The sequence below is a fragment of the Oreochromis aureus genome, linkage group 8, assembly GCF_013358895.1.
Source record: "Oreochromis aureus strain Israel breed Guangdong linkage group 8, ZZ_aureus, whole genome shotgun sequence".
Classification (NCBI taxonomy): domain Eukaryota; kingdom Metazoa; phylum Chordata; class Actinopteri; order Cichliformes; family Cichlidae; genus Oreochromis; species Oreochromis aureus.
In genome coordinates, this window is record NC_052949.1 from 3364947 (window position 1) to 3383704 (window position 18758).

General features: G+C 42.5%; 1 protein-coding gene across 8 annotated transcripts in view; it reads left to right on the forward strand.

Annotated features, from left to right (window-relative positions):
* The first annotated feature begins 3417 nt into the window (after positions 1–3417).
* Positions 3418–18758, forward strand: part of baiap2b (BAR/IMD domain containing adaptor protein 2b) — a 76137-nt gene continuing 60796 nt past the window's right edge. For 4 of the 8 annotated variants that reach the window (XR_005614071.1, XM_039616376.1, XM_039616379.1 and 1 more), the window contains exon 1: positions 3420–3779. Coding sequence is in view for 6 of the 8 variants with exons in the window: in XM_039616376.1 (XP_039472310.1) it covers positions 3705–3779 (75 nt within the window). In the remaining 2 variants the exon portion in view is untranslated. Of the gene's footprint in view, positions 3780–18758 lie in introns of all 8 variants that reach the window. The other 4 variants (XR_005614070.1, XM_031743825.2, XM_039616380.1 and 1 more) reach the window with 2 other exon arrangements.

An 18758-nucleotide genomic window follows, 5' to 3' on the forward strand; every position in this document is an offset into this window, starting at 1 on the left:
AGCAGACAACGAACGACGGAGGCACCAGACAAGTGCAATCAAACGATGAGTTTATTAACACAGGAGAGGAAACATCAGCATATGTCTTCCTCTGACAAAAATACATTGAATGCTGGTTTTATAGCATAGAAAATTAACGCCCACACATACACGTCAATACAGGTCAAAAATACATTGTTTACAGACAAGAGTACATCTTGTACATCTTAATAACTATAAACAGTCATATAACTTCTCTTTTCTATAACACCTGCCTTTTAAGGTAATAAACTTCAAGCTTCAGGATCGTTAAGAGCTAATAATTGACCCTCATCATCAATCACTAAGTAGACTGAATTGGCGCAGGTCTCAAAAAGAAGCAGAAGACACTTGGGCCTTCGCTCAGGCCTGTTGCTAGATTTAATGTGTATTGTAAGCATGCATGCAATTAACCTGCTATGTTCTCATCTTCCCTCAACATGTATCACCTGGACACTCTCACCAGTGAAGCTTAAAACCCTCTTGGATGGAACATCAACTCTAAACAAGCACAGATATGCAATGTGTATAAACTGAACTCAACCTGTGAATAGAATGAATGTGATAACAAACATATTCAATGCAATATGAACCCTATAAGAAATATTACTGATAAAATAATACTGTAAAACATGTTATTAATGCATTTATCATAAGGCAGGTTATATGGCAGCAATAAAAGAATCTCTGAACCCCAACACTCCCCACTGGTTTTTATCAAGACTGCATGGTTAAATGGGCTTCATTTTCAGATCCAGAATCTGCATTGATCTCATATAAAAGCTCATGAGCGGTTTCATATTTAGAATAATACCATCCTGCCAAAAACGCCACATCTCATAGATGTATATTTTGTGGTTTGAATCCCAGCCTCAAGTACAAGCCAGTTTTTTTTTTTTTTAAATGTCAAAAGTATGTGTAAAGGAACAACCTTCAGCAAACCAAATGTACTAAGTGAGACTATTTTTAAAAGGGCTATATGCTTATTTCCGATTAAATGCCAGAAATTTGTAGCAGGGGCAACAAAAGACTGGATAAGTTTAGTGGTTAAATGCTTTGTGTTGTTGTTGTTGTCATTGTTTTAGTCTCAGGCCATCATTTTTGCCACTTCACACCTGACTTCAGTCTTAAGCTTCCAGCTTTGTTTAGTTCTCAAACAACCCATGATTAATAATCAATGTCTTAATTAATTTGTGTACAATTATACTTCAGAATAGGTTGGATGTCAGCAAACATAATGGCAGCTCACATTCAATTACGGAAACTAATTGTGTGGATTGAATATTCACACAGGAGTAAATCAATAGCCTTGCTGACAGTGGGAAGGCTGCTGTTTGCTCCAGTGAAGACCAAACATGCCTGATTGATTTCCACTAACTGTCTGCAGTTTGGTTTCCTCGGGACTCGCTCTAATCGGATGTGATGAACAAAACAAAATAAGTCTGTTCTGGTAGAGATCCACGGTGCCACTTTATTATCTGGTCTACAAGCTGCTCTTAAATATCTGCTCTGTCTCACTAAAGGAGAAAAAAAAAGGTGTTGCCGAAAAGAAAAGGCACGACTGTCCTCTTTCGCACTTATCTTCTGTTATCTTCTGCTTCTGTCTCTTTTATTTAAATACATCCCCATTCAGCAGCTCTCAGATCGTGATGTGTGGGATTCCCCGGCCCACAATCCAGGGCTTACAAATCCAAGCAAATGTGGCTCCATCCCACTCATACCGACCAGAGCCCACTCAGCCAACAGCCACACAAATATAGAGCAGGCGCACATATGTGGACCACGGTAAAATCTTTCTCTGTTGTGGATTTATTAAAACTTGCATTGTCCCAAAACAAACAAACAAAAAACCCTTACCATCATCCTACAGCCCCTTTTATGCAGAGGGAAGACTGAGCCGGAGGGTCTAAATGACTGAAATAATAAACACAGACTGCATAAATCACTATAAGAATAAGGATACTGGAAAATTAAATATTTGTACTGAGTAAATGGATGAAGACTGTTGCAGTTTCTGTATGGCGCTGCTCAGTCAGGTCTTGTGAATGGTTGTAGCAGAGGAGGCGTGGGCTGGCTGACACAGCAGAGCAGGTGTGGCTTCTTTAAAAGCTGTGCTGCATTTCTAGACTCAGTGCAAAGCATCATAACACAATAGCACACTGCCTGATGGTCTCAGTCGTGATGACTTACAATATTAATAATAATAACACAAATTCTTGGCTGGGTTAGAGGGTGAAAGAATCAGGTTTTATTACAATTATCAAAACAAAGATGCCTGATTACTGAAACAAAAAGATCACCTGACTTCAAGTTTTTAATGTCAAAAGCTGTCTATACTCCCAAAAAGAAAAAAAGGTGATTCCGATAAAGTCTGTCAAACATAACAAACCAGCCTTTACATTTTAATTGAGATTAGTGCTTTTTAATAGGAGGAACTCAGCAGTGAAACCACCTGCCAGATTACCAACAGGGAAAAGCAGCTTCTAAAGCCATGAAAGAAAGCGTGTCAAAGTATCTGTGCTAATTTAATTTAAAACTGTATTTTACTGCTAAATCTATCCATACATCCATCCATTCACTTCCACTTATCTAATTCAGAGTTGTGTGGGGCTGGAGACTTATCCCAGCTATCATAGAATAAGATGTGGAGTACAGCTTGGACAGGCTGCCGCACTGTCAGGGGCTCTGCTGTATCCAGCTAAATCAGAATATAAGGACCAACTGTATGATGCCATGATGGAGATTTTAGGGTGGGTTCTTCCAGGGTTGTTTACATGATTTTTTTTTTATGTGGGGCCCATCCATTTTCTTTCTGTATCCAGTTCATGGTTGCAGCTGGGCCAGAGACGATCCAAGCTGTCATAGGACAAGAGGCAGGATACACCCCAGACAGGCTGCCAATCTATGGCAGGATTAGCACAGAGAGACAGGAAACCATTCATCCTCACACATTTACACCTATACACCAAAGTCCTCAGTTAACCTATGTCTTTGGACTGTGTGAGGAAGCTGGACTACCAGAGAGGAACCAACCAAGATTAGGGGGACACGGATTAACTGTATTTAGGAGGACCACACTTTTTCTCCATACCTCCTCTTGCGTTTTGGGGTAGCACAGGTTTGGGGGTCCAAGCAAATTTTACGGAGGCCAGTGCCACCCCTGGAGTCCATTTGGCTCCGTCCTTGCTTTGTTCTCTTTTAGATCCACATGCCAAAATCCAGTTTTGAGATTTTTTTGACAAAGCATATTTCTTATTTCTTTGGGAAATTCTTAAATTAATGTCTGCTTATTGTTAGGCTAACATCTGTTTTATTCTCCCCCCAGGCTTCAATGTGATACGCTGGAGGATGATGGCTCCTGCCGCTTCATCCTTATCTACTGTTGTAATTTAGGTCGCAAGTTACTCTATTTCCCACCGCCCTTGAAAGCAGCACCGCCCCTCTCAGAGTGAGTCCGCCTCTGCGCTCCAACCGAGAGGCACCGACTGACTGACTGGCTGCGTGGGGAGCCGGTGTGGGCGAAGCGGAGGACTTTCCTATAAAAGCAGGGATCCCACGACCAGACGCGCTCTTCTCTCTCAGTGAACGGCAGACAGGAGCCGCTCTTCCCCGCGAACAGCTGTTTCATTCCCCCTGTTACAGTTCGGAAAACCCTCCCAGCCTCATCCAAAAGGAAATCTTAGTCTATGGTTCTGACTGACACGCCTACAAGGATGTCCCGGACCGACGAGGTGCACCGTATAACGGAGAATGTCTACAAGGTAAGCCGGGCTGTTTGGTAGTTTGTTTGGGATCCGCTGATCGTGCGTCCTTCTGCCGCGCAGGGACACCTGCTGCACTGGTGAACCGCGGCGTTTAGAGGACCCTGTCACAGGAGAGACAGCGGATAACTTTGTCTCAGCTGACCTGCACTGTGTCTTACCCCTGTAGTATCAGAAGTGCCGGTTTATATATGCTGTGAAGGAATTTACTGATAAAGGAAATGCGTCCTGAACAGCTCAAGTTTATTCATCGTTTTCCTTCAGCTGATGCTCTGAGTTTGAACTGTTGGAGACGGATTTTAGTCTCAAAATTCTTAAAGGTGAATAATTTGTACTGTTTTAGCCTATAACGTGTTATAAATGATAATACATCAGAGTCAGACCAGTCAAATCAGCAAAGTCACATTACAGCGATTAATAAATGTTAGGAGTAGCAAATTCGCGATAGATAATCAATAACACCAGGTGTAATTGATTTAAATTGCTTGGCATGGAGTATTTGATTTGCCTTAGGGTTGAGGGAAAGGGTTGAGCTGTGCTCATTACAATGCTACATTTGCAATAATGATGAGGGAGCCAGTTATGTAAATGCTGCAAACTGACAGTTTGCCCTGGGGCGATTTATTTCAACACTATGCAGAGCAGAAGCTGTCAGCCTCAGTGGTAAATCCTGCTGTGAGCAGGTGAACTTGACATTATCTGCCTCAGTGAGACTGATCATTAATTTATGGAGTCTGCACATCCTAAAAGGGGTCCCCATTGGTCCCGGCAGTCTTCATATTTGGGCTTTTTTTCTTAAGGTGTCTGTGCTGTTGATAGTTGGATCACTTCAGAGAGAAAGGACAAAGTCATTATCAGCATGGTGGTATTTGTAAAAGTCAACTGTAATTTTGCACTCTGGATGCCCCAAATTGACATTAAATTTGGGATCAGCCTGAAATGCTGCTTTGAAAAGTCATGCTCAAGTTTTTGCTCTGCAGAAAAGAAAACAAACTGCTTCTCGGTGTCAGAGGTTTCTTAAATATGTCATCATGCACTGAGGAGACCACCCTGCACTTGTTGAAAGATGAGAGGCAAAAGGTGGCAAATGATTATGTCCTCCATTTTTATTTCCACAACAAAGCTCCTTTTTAGCAATGTCTGTGGAGGAGGTGGAGAAGTGTTACTCTTGACTTTCACTGCACTCAGGGCAGCTTTCCAGGGGAGGTAGATTTCGGCAATGGAAGTACGACAAGGGCTTTCCTTTTATGTGAGGAGACTTGTCACTGTTCCATACGCCTCTGCAAAAACGCTTGGAGAGAAGAGTCGGAGTGCCTAAAAGCTTCTTCTTGCAGGGCACGACTTGGTGGATGCAGGAGGAGAAGGGCATGTGTGCTTACTGAGCCAAAGATGTACTTGAAGGGGGGTTGGTTCAGCGAGAGTTCATGGTTCCTTGTGTGACAGAGGCGGGATGGTGTAACATGACATTACCATTTAGACTGCCAAGGAAATGATAGGAGTTTTTTCAGACTGGGGCCGACTTCAGCCAACACGCAGATACACAAACCCTCAAAAGGCTCTAATGAGGGATCAGAGAGGCACAAGCAAAAGGCTAGATGCCTTATGTTGCGACCTGTGGGTAGGTTCTGTGAACTGTTAATAGTCTGAGCAGGATAGAAAACTGCAGAGAGGAGGAGGAGGAGGAGGAGGTGGAAGATGATGAAGGAGGATAGGTAAAAAAACTGGTGGTTGTGTGATGGAGAAGTAGGCAGTCTTGTGATAGGTTTATTAGTCAGTTGATGACAAATGATCTCAAATTTAATTGCGGAAGTTAATACTTTAACTTTTTGCATTTCTGATGTGATACTGATACCTTTTACTAATCTGATACCAGGGTTACATTAATAAGCTATCCCTCCTTTTTAGTAAGAGCTGGAAAGGATTACTTTATGCATAAGGTGACAAGAGCCAGAGCTTAACTTGTAACTTAAAACACACCAAATCAATGCATATTGTTAAATATATTCATTCATATTTAAAAGCAAAATAGTGAAAGACAGCTGGATCAAGATTTTAAAAAGTGTTTTGCACTAGTTTGTTTTTAGCTCAGTGTGAGAGTCTTTACTGCCTAGAAAGCCACAAGAGATTACGCCGCATGTTTAAAATAGAGGAGTTTAATGTCAAATACTCTTCCTGATGCATCCCCAACGGAGATTTGTGTCTCCGGCTGGAATCAAATCGCAAGCGAATGTGTTAACCACTACACCAGGGATGTTTCATTTTGCATCATAGGCTACATGCAGCCTACGTTAGTTAGTCTTTACTGGGGTGAAGCAGTAAAACTGCCCTTTCTGTCAGTGTAAAGCGGTTTAACTGCACAGTTAATCCCCAAAATATCTTAATATATATGAAAAAGAAGTGCATTTTCAACAGAACATCTCAGTTTTCCTACATGATAAAGAAATGCTGCTGTAGTAAATCGGAATCTGTCAGCACATATCTTTGGGCTCAAATCGTTGCTTAATGGTGATGGGGGTGGTCTTCTTTATCTGCAAAGTGGTCCAGTAGGCCAGATTGGAGTGGGCCTTATGTTTGACACCCCCCCCACTACCCCCCATTAGTAAGACATGTACAGCATAGTGCTGTTAATTGCAGCCATGCTAGTCTCTCTTTCCTCTGTGATTGCACCTCCTCACACACAGAGTGGAGCAGACAAGGAAATGAAACGCCTCCAAACTGCTGACTCTTTGCTGTTCCCTTTCCCCACACTCTCGCTCCTGCTGAGGTGTGTCGTAGTAAAAACAGAACAGAACTGAACTGACTGGACAGCTTCGTTGATTGGCTCCATTTTTAAAAAAAGTTTTTGTTGGATAAGTTAGGCAACTGAGTGTGCCCACTGACCCTTTGGCCATAAGAAATGCCAGATAAACTGCCAAATCTTTATCACAAGTAAACTTATGCAGGATTAAAAAGATGAAAAAGAAAAAATGTGACCATCAATTTCAGCTTCTATGAAAATCTGTGTTAGGATGCGGTTTTGTCTTGTCCAAAGAATGCCCTGGTTGGGGGTCGGGTATGAAAAGGCCATCCTGCAGAAATGCAGCTCTGGGTTTTCTTCCTGTCATCAGCAGGCAGAAGCAGAGCGCTGCTGCCAGTCTGACCCCTGATGGGGGCTGACTGTAGGAGACTGATGCTCACTGGTGTGGCAGTTGGTGGTGTAATGGCGGGCCCTGGGGTGTGTTATTGCTGGTCCAATGAGCTTTGTGTGGGACTGCTAAAGAAACTAACAGGTCTTTATTAATTCATTATAAGCGTGGAAGATGAAAAGGCCTGAAGGTGCCAGCTTCAACGCTCATGTTTGTTTCTCCACCGAGGAAAGAAAACGCATAAGGGGATGACAGCAATGCACTCCTGTGGTGTTCGGATGGTGATCATCTCTTACAGAACATGATATCGCGGTAAAGTGTCTAACAGCATGTACTCACAGAGGGCATGCCTCTGTGTAAAGTCCCCAGTTTAAATTAGACTTTGACCTGCCTTTAATGATTGAAAGCATTAGTTAGGCTACACCAACTCTGTGATGCACATTCATTGACAATTAGCTGAGAGGCTGATTTAATCATTATCATGTTCTGGCTATGTCCAGGTTATTCCACCTTTTCCTTAGACTGAGTATTTACATATTTTATCTAAGTGTGTTTGAAAAAGCTTTATTGGTTATTGCCATGAAGTGGATACAATTTATAGAACAGAAAACAGTCCGAGAAAGGTGTTACTTGTATTTTGGGGCAAAAAATACTTTTTTTTTTTTTAATGTGTCAGTGTTGGTGAGCTGTGAGTCTTTAATAGGCTGCCTTTAATTGCCACATGAAGGTGGATTTAATTATGAGTGGAGAAAGGTCACCTATTATTCTGCTCAATGGTGGCCAAAGACTAAAACGTGAGTGTTTATCTAGAAAGTTTATGTTCCTCCATTGTGCATCGTACTTGGTAACAAGCAGTTATGAAGAGGATCAGTCTTCCCCCAGAAGACATCCATGGTGGGTGAGTGCTTTAAGAAAGTAATAATAAAAAAACATGTGTATGCTCTTTTGGAATAAACAATGGTAAATGGCCTGTATTTGTATAGCGCTTTACTTAGTCCCTATGGACCCCAAAGCACTTTACACTACATCCAGTCATCCACCCATTCACACACTGGTGACAGCAAGCTACATTGTAGCCACAGCTGCCCTGGGGCGCACTGACAGAGGTGAGGCTGCCGGACACTGGCGCCACCGGGCCCTCTGACCACCACCAGTAGGCAACGGGTGAAGTGTCTTGCCCAAGGACACAACGACCGAGACTGTCAGAGCCGGGGCTCGAACCAGCAACCTTTCGATTACAAGACGAACTGCCAACTCTTGAGCCACGATCGCCCCGACAATAAAACAATAAAACATTCATCAGCTGCCTCTCCATTTAGTTGACTTGAGGAGTCACAGTACTCCTGGTTTTGCTCTGCAGCTCGCAGAACAACAAGTGTGATAAATTGCTGCAGTCCAAGATGCTCTTTAGCAGCGGCTGAACTTTGAAAATACAACTTTGACGATTGTCTGCTAGTAATTTGATGTTGTTCTTTTATATGGTTGAAAACTGAAAGTAAATTACAAATGTCATTGTGAAGCTGTTAACACACCTCCAAGTGTACTATGTGGTAAATACGATGGTTGTTTTTAATCCTTTGTGTTTCTAGCACACAATGACCCTTTGGTGGGTGAACACTGGTTTTGTTTTCCCACCGCTCTGCCTCCTGTTGTTTTCTTTGTTTGCCTGACTGTTAGCTGCCAGAGCAAAATAACTTGGACTCAACAGCAGAAGACCAAAGTCTTAACCTCTCTGCTCTGCTGCTGAAATGCAAGATGCTGAATCTAATTTTTGGATGACTCACATCAGTGGATGCGAGTGAGTGAGTGTGTGTGTGTGTGTGGGCAGTAGTGCCTCATGACTATATGTGTGTGTGTTTCACTTGTTTGTCAGCTCCCGCACTGTACTGCGAGAGTGGCTGGCACTGTGCATTTTTTTCTGATGTGAGATTGCACATCATCACAGAGCCAAACTATGAAGTGAAGTTACCGGTCTGTGTGGATTGAAATGTCAAGAAAAAGAGTCCCAGAGGACCTTGTGTAGATACTACACGGAGACGCGTTTGCTACCCACTGACAGTGTGTGTACACTGTTTCCTCAGGTTGTTGTGGTTGCTGAACAAACGCCATCTGTATGTTTGTTCAGGAGTGTATTCAGCCAAGCATTGTAATCCCAGGAGTACTGCAGGCTCAGGTTGTTGAATGAAGCCTGAGTGTCAGGGCGAGGCTGCCTCGATTGTTTGAGGTGTTTGATGGTGAGAGTTGACTAAAGGGAGATCAGTTGGTCAGTTGATTTTTTTTTTTTTCATGGTGTGTTTGTGGTTTGTATATGCAGTGAACCATTTTTAAGTCTTTCTACTAACCACACAGCACAAGTTGTGTTTGAAAGACCAATCAATGCATTAGAGCACTTTGCTCTCACACTGCAGGCTTACTTGTTGTTCATAGAGTATTTAAAAGTAGAACGGGAGGCAGAGCCTTCAGCTTTAAGGCCCCTCTTTTGTGGGACCAGCTCCCAATTTAGATTTCAGAGGCAGACACTATCTCTATTTTTAAGATTTGACTTCAAAGTTTCCTTTTAGCTAAATACATATAGTATAGTTAGGGCTGGACCAGGTGACCCTGAATCCTTAGTTAAGCTGCAATAGATGTAGACTGCTGGGGGATTCCCATGATGCACTGAGTGTTTCTTTTCCCCCTCTGTGTTTATGCTTCACTCTGCATTTAATCATTCGCAATTATTAAACTCTGGCTCTCTCTCATGTAGTTTGCCTTTTGTCCTATGTGCCTCCGATCAACCCCCAACCAATCGGCAAATCACAACAACAGTTGTCTCAAGATGCTTTATATTGTAAGGTAAAGATGCTAGAATAATACGAGGACTCGCTCATGGGGGGTTGTTTGAGGGTTGGACAATATAAAAGCGACGGTTATGGTCATTTGGCACCAATGGACCAATATCAATGAAACGCTGCATGAAGCGATTGTTAATATCTATATGTTGTTCACTGCTGTTCACTGAGTCCTGTTTCTCTAACTGTTTGGCTTTGGACTGTTGGTTGAGCCATACCAATCAAATGATTCTCTGAAAACGTGAAATTGACATTTATTTTTTTCAGTTAACAAAAGAAAAATCATAGATTCATTGATAAAAATAAGTGATAACTTCATGCCTTGTTTTATTGCTCAAAGCATAATTGCAGTGAATGATTTTCTGAGGAGAAATTATTTGAGGCAGTTGTCAAAAGACAGGATTGAAATATAGATAGGCGCTTGTTTGTTTCCCTGTAAGATATACAGGTGATGAAAGAAACCACCCCACCTCTGATTCTCCTGTTATTGACAGAAGCTTTCAAAGTGTCTCAACTGCAGCATCAATCTCTCCTAAAGATGCTACGTTAGTATTTGTATTGCCTGACTGTCACCAGGGAACATTATCAACGATTGGAGTCATAAATCCCTCCGTAAAATACTGTCGTATTATCAGGTCCAACTTCCGAAAGACATAAGGCAGTCCTCCTACTAAGCCCAAAGTATTTGTTCTCCAGGGAGGGATTTTTGTCGTGTGTGCGTGTTTTGGGAGTGTTGTGAGTAATACTACCGAACACTTTATCCCCACTGTCACACGTACAATCTGTTCCGTTTTTTTCTCCATGAACGCAGCCTTTTCAATTTAGTCAAGTGGACGAATAAGCAGAGAACTGCTACCAACATTAATCGTTTCTGGCTATTTTTAGAACTTCTGTTCTTTGTACCACAACCTCTTTTTGTTTTATTAGTTCATTGGATTGAAATCTGGTATGTTTTCTTATTGGAGTTCTCACCTCAGCTTATAAGCTAGTGGACAGCTGTTGTTGGAGGCAAAGCGCCGCAGGTGAGAGGCAGGACATCTGCCAGGAAATTGAACCTTAAAGGTTAGCAGTGGATTGACTGAGGAGGTGAGGGGGTTTTGGCAGAGACCTCTCAGCAGGATTTCTTCCTCCTCCTCCTTTCACACCACAAAAGGATATTTCTGGGTCGAGTCCCACCTCTGTACCGATCGGGTAGATTAAACCAGTCTGGTCATTTTTCCTTTTGTTCACATTTGAAAGGTTGTCTGAGGTGAAAACAAGCCTCCGGCCTCTGTTCTCATGTGCATAAAAACCTATTGAATCCAGATGCTTTGCTTAGGCCGGATTACTCCAGTGTAATTGTTTCAAACCAGTGATTTTCTTCTCTGATTAGTCACAGTGCTTTCAGTTCTTTTGTCTCTGTTCAGCGTTATATCGCAGGCTTTGTGCTTCAGTCCCTGCAGAAAACTGTGCCTCCTCAAGCTTCAGGGTTTGTTCTAGCTTTGTGTGTCTCGTCACTGATCGTTGGGCAGCAGTTGTGTTTGTGAGCGTCACAGTGACGCTCTCTGACAGCGTTGTGGGGTGTGTGATGGTGTTATGTAAGTGGGGAGCAGTGCAGGTAGAAGGGGATGCAGTTATGCACATGTCTGATATAAAAGTTAATTTATCTTTTCGGAGTCACGGCTACACTTTGTGGCTCTTTTTTAGTTGTGCATTGACTTATTTAAAGTATAGTACATCTACATGAAAGTGGAGCAGCTAAAGTGCCTGATGGTTATGTGCATATGAACACTGGACAGGCAACCTAGTTGTAGGGCTGCAAAACTTTGTCCTAAGTAAAAAAAAAAAAAGTTTGAAAAATTGTGTGCAAAAAGCCAAAAAATGAAAATGCAGAGCTAGAGAGGATTGCTTAAAAAGGATGATTAAAAAGATTTACAGTTAGCATGCAGCGAACAAGAATACCAGAGACCAAGAATTTGACGATCCTAAATTTCCACAGTTTCTCTATTTCCACAGATCTCCTTAGTATTAATATGATGGTACAATTTCAGTTTCTGTCAAATAGTCATTGCTTTTATTAAATTTGCATTCAGCAGTTTGGTGTAACTGCAGCTTACAGTACTTCAGGACAGTATTTCTTAGCTTTAGTGGTTTAAACAAAAAAAAACAAAAAACTTCCAGCATGAAGCCAACAGTAATCTACCCTAATGCTTCACTTATGATGCTTAATGCATCTATTGCTGTTTATTATTATTTACATACATCTACTTTCTTCTTTTTTGTGAGAAATCCCATACAAGATGATTCCACACAAAAACACTCACATGTGTTCTACTGCTTGTTAACACAAATATCTAATCAGCCAATCACATGCCAGCAACTCAATGGATTCACACATGTAGACATGATCAAGGCAACTTGGTGAAGTTTAAACTGAGAATAAGAAAGAAACTGAATTTAAGTGATTTTGAATACATTATGGAGTAATGCCATCATTCTAAGATGGCGCGGCCATGTCCAGACGCCTTCCTGACCGGTCCGCTCCGACTACGCACCTTTTTAGTTTTATTTTTTTATTTATTTATTTTTTTAAAAACAGTCCAGCGTTTAACACAAAAGTGCCCAGCAGACTGTTCACAAAGCTGAGGGATCTGGGACTCAACAGCTGTCTGTGTGCATGGGTGTTGGACTTCCCCACTGGCAGAACTCAGGTGGTGAGGGTGGGTAGATGCGTCTCTAACAGCATCACCATCAACACAGGAGCAGCACAGGGATGTGTCCTCTCGCCACTGCTCTACTCCCTCTACACTTCAGACTGTGTGGCCACCCACGGCTCCAACACCATTGTGAAGTTTGCTGACGACACAGTGGTGTTGGGCACCATCTCCAACAACGATGAGGCGGCCTACATGGATGAAGTGAAAAATCTGGCATCATGGTGCCAGGACGACCATCTCCAGCTGAACGTTGGCAAGACCAAGGAGCTGGTGGTGGACTTCAGAAGGAGTCAGCACAGAGACTACAAGCCCATTATCATTAATGGAGCTCCAGTGGAGAGGGTGCAGTCCTTCAAATATCTTGGTGTCCACATCTCCTCAGACCTGACATGGGCTGCCCACATTCAGGTCCAGACCAAAAAGGCTAGGCAGCGCCTGTATCACCTACGACAACTGAGGAAGTTCAGGGTCTCTCCAAAGATCCTCAGGATTTTCTATACAGGCGCTGTGGAGAGAATTCTCACACAGAACATCACATCCTGGTTTGGGAACAGCTGTGTTAAGGACCAAAAAGCTCTTCAGAGAGTGATCCGTACAGCAGAACACTGCTGCAGGATTGCTCTCCCCCCGCTTCAGGACACCTACACCAGGAGATGCCGGACTAGAGCAGCACAGATACTGAAGGACCCGTCCCATCCTGGCAACAAACTGTTCCAACTTCTGCAATCCGGTAGAAGGTTTCGCATCATCCGGGCAAGGACAGAGAGACTCAAGAGAAGCTTCTATCCCCAAGTGTGGTAGGACTTGACTTAAGCGGCCAAAGTGCAGGAGACTGATGCTGTCCAGTGTAGCAAGTGATTTATTCACCATTTTGTGACCCAAACAATATTTACAAAGAAACAAATAAGAAACTCAACTCCAAATTAACTCAGTTCAAATAAACATAACTGAACTTAAATCAACAGAAATTAAGGTCAAACTGCACACAGCTACACTGACCTGGTCCTTTCTCCTCAAACGCCTGAGTTCTTCTGCTTAAATAGTCCACTTAACCAATTTCTCCTCTGGACTATTCCATTCAGTAGGTAGGGAAGATGAACATTATCATACTCAAACCTCTACTGCTACTCTTTATTAGCAACATAAACTCTGTGTAATCAATACATATTACAACAATAAGTCTATTTCTCCATAAACCCTCTAAAATCAACTTTATTAAATTACAAGAATTCTTCCCCTTCCGCACTTGGTCTCATCCCGTGACCTCAGATGAACCCAGAAGCTATAAAGCAGGAAGTAAAACTACATTTCCTCCTTTTGTTTCTGGAAGACAGGTAGGTAAGGTAAGTTCTAAACAATACAAATTAGCAGTTGAAATAAACAACATGTTAACTTAAACTTGTAGGAATTGATTTAAACCAAGATGTTATTGTCATGAAACGCTGTGTGGCAGGTAGGAGATGAGGACTCAAAGTGCAGGACTCACAGACTCAGGGGATGAACTCAAAATCACAGTTTTATTTGCTGGTCACAGAAAGACTAGCATACAAAGTAAACCAAGCTAAACTGGGAAACAACAAACTAAAACTCACAGGGAGATCCACACAGCAAGAGGGACGACGCGACACTGACTCAGAGAAACACAGGGTTTAAGTACACTGGGAAGTAACGAGGGGAATGAGACACAGAAGGAGAGCACAGCTGGGAGAAATCAGGACTGACGAGACAAGGAAGCAAAGCAGGACACATTCACATAAGACACGGACCTTCAAAGTAAAACAGGAAGTATGACACAGAGGCATGAACTTGGCACAGTGGAGACAGCAACTAAGAAACACGGAGGCATAAACCATAAGGCAGAGGTCTTATGCCTTATTACACAGAGGGAAATACTAAGCTTGGAACACAAGAAACTAAACTCGAGGGAGTAACAAAAGACCAACTATGAGAACATAATTCACAATACAGAGTGACAGAAAACAAGAAACTCAAACATGCAAAGACACAGACTTACACAGAACCGGGGGGACACAGAAACATGAAGGGCAAGGGATCAAAACTAGAAACCATAGAATAACTCACAAGTACGATAATACAAAAACCACGAAGAACTAAACACGCTGGGTCAGGAGACCCAGGACCCTGACAGTTATATTATATAATCTGTAAAAGTGCAAAACATAAACAAACCTGGGATAGCAGATGTTTGCCTATTGCAGACTACATATGAAATATGGTTAAATCAAAACAAGAATGTTAACTAAGAAAATGGACAAATGGTGTTCTCACCCACTTTGTCACACCAAGCCATCCGGGCCCTAACAGCCATCCGGGCTCATACTGCTTTCTTGAACATGACAGTGAGTTCAAATGACCTCCACAGTCAGCAGATCTCAGTCCAATAGAGCACCTGTGGGATGTGGTAGAATGGGAGATTTGCATCATGTGTGCAGCTTATTAATGTGCAGCAGCTGTGTGATGCAGTCACATCAATGAGGATAAAAATCTCTGAGGATGTTTCCAGCACCTTGTTTAATCTGTGCTATGAAGAATTAAGGCTGTTCTGAAGGTAAACGGACATCCAGCAAGGTGTACCTAATAAAGTGGTGGGTGATATTAAGGTAGTGAGTGTTTGTTAATAACGGTAATCATTTTACAGCTGCAAACTCCCAGTTTTTCTTTCAGTTTTCAGCTCTGCCCGTTTAACCCCGGCTCGGTACTGAGTGCCAAAAGAAGACCTTCCTCTTTTCCTCACAGGGCAGATGATGTTTAAGATGGCTAGTAGCTGTAGCTAAGCGTTTTACTTTGTTAATATTGTGCATGTTTGGCTAGTCATCTGTGGGAGTAAGAAGGACACCCACAAAGAACAAAATGTACCCAGAAAAACGAGATGCTTTTTGTGTTTCAGCCATTTTACCTCTTAAATGTGTGGACTTGAAATTCTTAGAAATATCAGTGAGCTGTGAGCGTCCTTTGTGCTGTTTTACATTTCTTTAAATAGACTACAAAAAACTGGACCCTAAATCAACATCCAGAAGGCGTCAGCTCAGTGCAGGTGCACAGTGGATGGAGTTGCACTTTGTATTATTTAGATTTCACCAACTGCTCTGTTACGACACAGCTTCCATAGCTGTCATACAACATAACTGCCGGCATCTGTTGTGTGTTTGCAGCACGTCAGCGGCCTTTAGCACATCGGTAAGTTATCTAACTTGAGCTGGAGGGAGATAGATAGATAAGGAGAGTTGGAGGCTGCCGAGAGCAGGGGCTTGGCAGAGGATGAAAGGAAAGTTGCAGGGATTGGATCTCAATAGAATGAGTGTGAGGAGACAAGGGTGTGGATCCCCTGTTCTGCTCTTTTCTTTTCTTTTCTTACACTAATTAGACTGTAATTAAAGGGGAGAGGCCTGAGGGGTGAAGAAAAAGCAGGTGTTTGTGGAAGATTGCTGTATGTGTGTGTGTGCTTGTTCAATTGGAGATGTTGCTCTAGAGTGGCTTTTAAAGTGAAATTTGAGGTTGAGAGAAGAAGAGAGGGGATGAAGATGTGCTTACGGGGATTAAAAAGCAGAAACGTATCGTTATCTCATCGTTTCGTGACTAACACACACACACACAGTCTCCTTTGAGATAAACGGCACATCTTGGCATCACACATGTGCTGATACGCTTTCATATGTTGTACCCTTGCGGAGGAAGCGTTGCCATGATGAATCTTCTCCCGTCATTTTCAGGTTTAAAGCCTGACCTCGTTTACGGTGTTCATGAATACTTTGTGGGAACATATGTGATCGCGTGAACATGCATTCGTTCACGTGTAAATCTGAGAACAACTGGTGCATCGGCTGTATCAGATGCGTCACTGTGAGGCGATGACGATGATGATCTCCTTCCTTCAACACGGCAGCCGTGGAGACTCCCTCTCTTTCCATCACCCCTCCTCTCTCCCTCACCTCCTCGTTCTCGCCTCTCCTACCACCCCGTCAGCTTTCCTGTGGTATGAGCCGAACGTGAGGTGAATAAAAAATGGGTTGCCCTGTCACGGAAGGGGGGAGATTCCAGCACTTCCATATATGGCTGCCGGAAGTTCACCCCTCCCTCACTCCAGACTCCTTCCAAAGCTGCATCTGTGGAATAGGGGGCGCTGACTCTCCCGCTGCTTGCCTGCACACAGATAAGAGCTCATCTGAAAGGGAAATTGGCTGACTTCACACACATTCACATTCACGTGCACATGCGCACACACACACACGGCATATCGGCGCTGTATTTCTGTCTCCTGAGTGCGCTGAAGCAGGGCGGCTTTAGCACCGTGATTGTCACACTGGCTGAGCAGAGGCAAATAACGTCCATTTTCTGGAAACAAATAATAAGGGACAGCAGCAAAGCACTAACGGTACATAACGATGCATATATATCAGCTCATCACTCCCACATACTGTATAGAATGCAGTAGGGGACTGCTAATTGCTTTCTTCACATTAGCAGCAATGTTATGCACTGCTTCTTTTGTGCAGTGCGTCGCATGCTTGAAAGCTTTGGTGATTAGGAGCTCTAAAATACCCCTCTGTATATATGTTTGTTGATATGTGATGGATGATCAGCAGCACGGTCTTCAGTGAGAAGGCTTCTCAGTTCAGTTTGTGTTGGACTTAAAGTTTTATTTATGTTCTTTGTCCAAAATAATTAGACGCGTCAATCTACATAAAATATGTTGTATTTTGTATTTATGGCACAACATACAGTGATTATGTTACATAACCAGCAGAAGCACTGATGCGCTCAGCAGCTACAACCAGTCCGCATCTGAAGCCATTACACTAATGTAGGCTATAACCACGAGAGAGCACCAAATCAAAGGTAGCCTTTTTCGATATATGAGTGTAATCTAAGTAAATTTAACAGATTCCTAGATTTTGTTTAAGAAAGTGGTAAAATTTCCTTTGTACTCGGTCTGGCAGACTGCTGGGAGAACTGCTGGATGAGAGGTTGGAGAGCTAACTTATCCGCTAAGGTCAGAAAGCTTGGATGCAACATACACATACAGCTGAACAGACACCTGCTAATTAGTGCTAAGTAACAGATTAACAACATATCAGAATTCATCTTTGTATCTGGAAATGGTATGGGGGTAAAAGCAGCTATATAAGAATATGATCTAATTCATAATTTGAAAAAAATACTTCAATGGTTCCTGGATCTGAAACAAAAAACTCATCACTTGTGTTTTGGCCGGTGTCCCAAGGCTCAACCAGATTTAATTAAAATGTATTACTACTTTTTCCTTCTGAATGTCTTGTAGTGTAACACACGGACAAACAAACAAGACTGAAACCATGGCCGCACTTTTCTCCATCCAACCCTTGAAAATTACAAAATACAGTGAATGCAGTAAGGTGTATTCTCTAACCTTACTGTTCTTTGTTAGTTTTACCCTTTGGGGGTGATATTTGTTGGTTTCTCTGTCTCCACAATCTGCTTAAGGGCTGCCTGCAGGCATCTGTATGAGCTGCATTCAATAACCTCCACCAAGGCTGAGCATTCCCTCCACACCATGCATGAACTGAGTCACTGGATCCAGAAAGAGATGTGGATCCAGATGTGATATTTTCCTGAACATTGAGAGGATGTCTCCTAGTTTTTGTTATTTAAATTTTTTATGTGTTTGTGAAGATATAATGTGAATTGTCCAATCAATTCTCATGTCTTCATAGTAAAAATTCCTGGACAGATCCAGATCTGATTTTGACACTAAAAACAAATAATCCCTTCTATGTTGGGCAAGCCCCGGCTTCTGGTAATGTTATCATTCAAATCCATTCATACCTGTCTGAGTAATCCTTCAGACAAACAGAGAAACAGACAAACTGAACTTCCTTGGCACAGGTAATGAGCGTCCAGGTGAAACATGCAGCTGAATTGGACCCAAACTCTCATCATTTTTATTACTTCGGTTTGAACTTTCACATTAGGAGCAAGTGGACTTGAAATGCTTGTCTCCTCATTATAGAGCGCTTGGCGTACTCCCGGTTATCTGATTTGTTCAAATGTTCACAAGAGACACTAAAGCACCTGAGGTGATGCCAGCATCCATTTTAATCAGATTCCTGCCATTTGGAACGTTTCCACCCTGAGAATAAAGACCTCTCTGTGGTTATCAGTGGGACTTTGTGATAAAGTACACACAAAAAACAGAACAGCAGGATGGATAGAAAGCAGCTTCTACCAAAGAAATGTCTGAGTCATTACCAGCGCACAAACGGAGACCTAATATGTTAAAATAAACACAATGACCATGGTGCTAAAAATGTCATGTGGTGACAACAAACC